General features: G+C 37.5%; 1 protein-coding gene across 4 annotated transcripts; it reads left to right on the top strand.

Annotated features, from left to right (window-relative positions):
• The first annotated feature begins 611 nt into the window (after window positions 1-611).
• Window positions 612-3,806, top strand: LOC140864305 (transcription factor PHYTOCHROME INTERACTING FACTOR-LIKE 13-like). Of its 4 annotated transcripts, XM_073268409.1 has the most exons (9): window positions 612-860; window positions 1,352-1,444; window positions 1,557-2,301; window positions 2,394-2,492; window positions 2,583-2,648; window positions 2,719-2,784; window positions 2,880-3,182; window positions 3,301-3,424; window positions 3,542-3,806. In XM_073268409.1, exons 2-8 carry the CDS (start codon window positions 1,362-1,364, stop codon window positions 3,388-3,390), a joined length of 1,452 nt encoding a protein of 483 aa, XP_073124510.1. In that variant the 5' UTR covers window positions 612-860; window positions 1,352-1,361; the 3' UTR covers window positions 3,391-3,424; window positions 3,542-3,806. The 4 variants fall into 4 exon arrangements, with proteins under 4 accessions (XP_073124510.1, XP_073124509.1, XP_073124507.1 ...); XM_073268408.1 differs by having other exon boundaries at window positions 1,308-1,444; window positions 3,301-3,806; XM_073268406.1 differs by having other exon boundaries at window positions 614-860; window positions 3,301-3,806.
• The last annotated feature ends 1,194 nt before the right edge of the window (window positions 3,807-5,000 follow it).

The following is a 5,000-nucleotide window of genomic DNA, read 5'->3' as shown; positions in this document are numbered from 1 at the left end:
GTTTTAATTACTTTATATAAAATTTACACGTATAAAATCAATAATTAAAAATTTTATTAATATGTATCTATTAATATTTATTTATTAAATGAAATTTATAATTAATTATAGTAATTTTTATTTATTTTTGTTTGTAGTAAGCCAACTCGCGGGTCGGTCCGCCTAACCCGCAACCTATCTTAGGTTGGGTTGGGTTGAATATTTCCAGCCCGTCAGAATGGTGGGCATACCCGCCCTCGACCCGCCAAATAGTGGGTTTTTGGTGGGCCGGCTTGCCCCGCTACGAGTTGGCCTGTCTGACAGCTCTACACGTTATTAATAAATATAATCACGATTATGCTAAAGTGCGTGAGATGATTCCATCGTAATAGTTATGTGATTACTACCAATTATTTTTGACAGGTGATTACTACCTATTATTAAATATAAATGTTGTAAGAAAAAACGCATATTAAATCAGTCAAATGTGATTGGAGTAGTATCCAAATCATGAATTTAAAACAAGGGGAACAATCAAACGTGGCAAGTTGGGTGCGTGTTTTAAGATAACAAGCACAGCGGAGAGAAGATGAAGATCTCATCCAGCTCTGATTCGCATGTGAGGGCCCCATCGCTATCTAAAGCAGCTACTCTTCCGCTGCCACGTGTCCCCGTGTCCTTATCGCCCTTGTAACTGTACGCATTGGAAAACAGCAACTGCACTCACCCGCGCCTGTCTGCTCTCTTGTTAGTGAATGTCGTGATAAGGAAATAAACGGGCTTATTAAGGGGGCAAAAAACAGAGAGATTTCATTTCACATTATGATTCTTGAATAAGTACAGAAGCTAGTAAATAGATTCATTGGGGTGAATTTTCTGAGGTGGGTTCTCTTTTTTTATCCCCAAAGATTCTTCCTTTCCTCAGTTTATATGAAGATCGATCGGCTTCCTTCTTGATGATATCAATCAATCTTGAAAGTTTTTTGGGTGTTATGGGTTATTCATTTGTGGGTTTTGTTTGTAATTAGTTTTCACTTCCCTTCTGTATATTTTCTCCCTTCTTTCAGCAGACACACAGGTTTTTTGTATAGAAGAAGAGCCCCTTTTTTTTGTAGTTAAGAGGGATTTATATTCCGGAATCTAAGTTCTTATTAAGAAGATGAAGAAATTGGACCTGAAACTTGGTTGTTTTCTGTTGAGAACAATGATTGTTATTATGCTTAGTTGTAAGAATCAGTCCTTGTGTTTGATAGGTGCTGCTACAAGTATATTGATTTGTTTCTTTTGATTTCTTACCATTAATGGTAAGTTTGATGTTTAATGAATAGATTCGTGGATGATAAGATTTCTCTGGTCTCCTTTTTCTTATCAGAAAGTGAGATATGGACATTTCTTGCCTTCCTGAATGGAACACTGAATTTGGAGTTGAACTTCCTGTACTGCCCTCTCAGAGGAGACAGATGGGGTAAGTGTTGGCCCAAAACAACTGAATTTTCAGCAGCCAATATGGGAAATGTATTGTAAATTTCTTACATGTTTTTCTGTATGGTGTCCTTTTTGGGATGTATTTATTACAGTGTAGATAATGAACTAGTGGAGCTGCTATGGCAAAATGGAGAGGTAGTGTTGCAGAGCCAAACTCAGAGAAAATCAAGCAATGATTCCAACAAGTCTAAGCAAGTTCACAGGCACGACGATTTGAGGAGTCAATTTGTCATGACTTCGACTAATTTGAGCCAAGATGAAGAGGCGATTTCATGGATTCATTGCCCTATAGATGAATCTTTCGAGGAGGAGTTGGGTTCTGATTTTCTATCCGAGATTCCGTCTTCTAATCCAATCTTTGAAGGCGGAAACTTTTTCAAGTTTTCGGGTTCACAGCAGCATGAGTTTGGTTCAATTTCCTTGCCACCTCCAAGCCTCGAATCCCTGGACTCAACCCACCAAGATCAAATCCTCAGAGGGGACAGAAAAGACAGTAATCTTGATTTGCCTGTCAAAAGACAGGAATTTGTTCGTATGGGACCGTGTGATGTTCATGAGTTGTCCGTTTTGACGATAGGGTCGAGCCACTGCGGCAGCAATCAGGTTGCATCTAGCTGTGGGATTGGTAGCAGAACAAAGGTGGATGATACAAATCATGTTAAAAAGCCAAGTCCTGTGAGCGACGAATGCACCGAAATAGAGACGCTCGAACAAGCGCTTACATCTTCCTCGGGGGGATCAGGAAGTAGTTTTTGGAAAACCAACAATCAGAGTAATGAAAACAGTGGCCACAAAAGAAAGAGTAGAGATGCAGAGCTATCCGATTGCTTGAGTGATGTATGCTCTCTTTTAAGCCTTCAAATAGCTCATTGTTTAGCTTTGCACTTTGTTTTCGTTTTTCGGATTACAACTTAAGTTGAATCTTGTAGGCTACCGAATTGGAGTCAGGTTCGGGGAACAATTCATCTAAGAAATCTGGAACTGCTCGCAGAAGCCGCGTAGCTGAAGTGCATAACTTATCCGAGAGGGTTCGAATTCTTGGATTTCTCATGTACTTTCATTTGGATGCTTCCTACCCATTTTTGTATAACTGATTTTCTTCGTGTTTTTACGTGCAGAGACGGAGGGACAGGATCAACGAGAAGATGAGAGCCTTACAGGAGCTGATCCCTCACTCTCACAAGGTAAAAATACCAAGAATACATGATAACGAGCTATAATTATTCGTGTTTTTAATTTGAATTTCTTGTACAGTCGGATAAAGCATCCATGTTAGATGAGGTGATTGAGTACATGAAGTCCCTTCAATCACAAATTCAGGTACAGTTTACTTTTATAAACCGATTGGCTGAAGGCGTACTCTATGCGACTAAGATTATGTATGTGTGTTGTCTTTCATCGCATGTTTTCATCAGTTTATGTGGATGGGAAGTCAAATGGCACAAATGGTACTACCAGGCATTCAAAACTACATGTGCCGGGCAGGAATGGGAATCAGCCCGGCTACGACGATTCCTCAAATTCACAATCTCATGCGTTTTCCGAGGCTGCCACAAATCTACCAAGCCATGGCAGTAGCTCCCCTGCCAAACCAAACTGCGGTTGGCCTGAGACCTGTCCTAAATCCTGTTAATTATCAGAATCAAATGCAAAGTCCGGGTTTCCACGAGCAATATGCCAACTACGGTGGCCTCTATTCGATGCAGAATACATCTCAGGTCTGTTCCTTATACACACATCCAGCAAATGCTCGTTTCTAGCAGGACATGTAACACATTTTTGCTAGACTAGATCTCTTATTACCAGCTTCTGATTGTTGCGCTTCTGCTTTACCAGCGTATGAACATGTTCGGCTTAGGATCCCATTTGTCACAACCGAATCACGTTTTGGCACCACCTAGAAATGGCAGTGGATCGGTTTCATGAGCTGCAGCTGATTCTTTCCATCAACTGCAGTTAGGTAACACATTAGACGTTATGGTGACGCCGATCCTTGAATTGTAACTCAAGAGCATCTTGCGTCTTGAGTTTACATTTCTTATGTTTGTTTCAACTATATGTTGATCCGGTACCATAGTCTGGACCTGAAAATGCCCAGGATGAAGAATTTTCTGATATTTAGAGGACAATTGGAGTAGAGAGACGATGGCTCAAGATGCTGGTATATATATGAAGTAATGTACGTACCATGAATTTATGTCTCAAGTTATTTTTCTGTGGATACACACAAATGAGAGCTTCAATGTAATATACTTTACATATTGTTTGAGCATTTGTGTTTCTGTAAAACATTAGAAATTATGACTAAATTGACCTGTGAATGTTTGTATGCCGTCTCTTGATTCCAGACATATCATATCTCTTTCTACAAGGAAAAGTGCAGGAGCATCGAAACACCAAGGTATATAGGAATAATATTAATTAACTTAAAGTAAATAGGCATTAATTACTAGATTAAATTAAATAATTATGTAAGGGAATATATTAACTTTTAGAATTGAAAGTGATATATTTATATGCACGTAAGAATTATTAAGGATCTTTTCACAAATAAAAAACAAAAATTATTTAGGATGAGAGACGTATAGAAATTGTATAGTCTTTTTGGTACGCCCAGCTATCTAATTGCAAATCAAACCCAAAACAAATCTTAATTACATTACATGGATAAAATGGAGGAAGTGAGAATGGTCCCGGTTCTTGACTGAATTTGGTGAGGGACGGATAAGCTAATGGTAGTTTGAAAACATCGATATTTTTTTTAATGGAAATTAATAGGTTTTATTACTGCAGTTGGTGGGAAAAATCGAAAATTTTAGAATTTTGATGAAAGTAATGAAGGTTTGCTTTCAATTTTGTAATTCTGTGAGTTTTGATATTTTCCAATTAAGCCGCATATGCTAGAACGAAATATACGAGTTTTCGTTATTAGATATGATATTTGTTATGAATCAGTAGTAAGATAATAATGGCATATAAATATTTTATTTGATGTTTTTTGTTCAAACTTCAAAATAGTAGGTCTTTGTAAAAGGGTCTCATCGATTTATACATGTAAGATGGATTGAGTTGATTCATATCTGAAGTAAAAATAAATTTTTTTCATTGGTTAGGTTGAATATGAGATCCATCTTAAAAAATTAACCCTTGAGATTGTAGTAGTTTTTGTGTTCTCTACGTAATAGTATAATGCACTACAATGAAACTATTGTTTTTGCCATGAAAAATTGTGTTCATGTTGTTTTTTTATTCGGACATATTATCATAATTATTTTACACACGTAATACGTGTGCATTCTCCACTTGTTAATTCTTTTTTACAAGCATATATAGGTAGTGTTTGATATTGCTTTTAGAAATTATTTTTGAGTTTTTCCCTCACAAAATTTTCACCTAGCATGTGTGGGTTTGGCAACCGACACATGTTCATGGGCTCGGAATGACAAAGAACCAGATCTAGATTTGGGCCTCTTTTTGAGATAGGGTCTAATTGGATTAATATGGGAAATGGGCTTAGGTCGGTTCTTGAGCTATAT

This window comes from Henckelia pumila, chromosome 4, assembly GCF_033568475.1.
Source record: "Henckelia pumila isolate YLH828 chromosome 4, ASM3356847v2, whole genome shotgun sequence".
NCBI classification, from domain to species: Eukaryota; Viridiplantae; Streptophyta; class Magnoliopsida; order Lamiales; family Gesneriaceae; genus Henckelia; species Henckelia pumila.
This window is presented reverse-complemented; position numbering and strand designations above follow the sequence as displayed.

Coding starts and splice junctions, on each gene's coding strand:
- LOC140864305 (XM_073268409.1), top strand. CDS start 1,362: ATGGACATTTCTTGCCTTCCTGAATGGAACACTGAATTTGGAGTTGAA. Junction 2,302..2,393: donor TATCCGATTGCTTGAGTGAT/GTATGCTCTCTT, acceptor TGAATCTTGTAG/GCTACCGAATTGGAGTCAGG. Junction 3,183..3,300: donor CGATGCAGAATACATCTCAG/GTCTGTTCCTTA, acceptor CTGCTTTACCAG/CGTATGAACATGTTCGGCTT.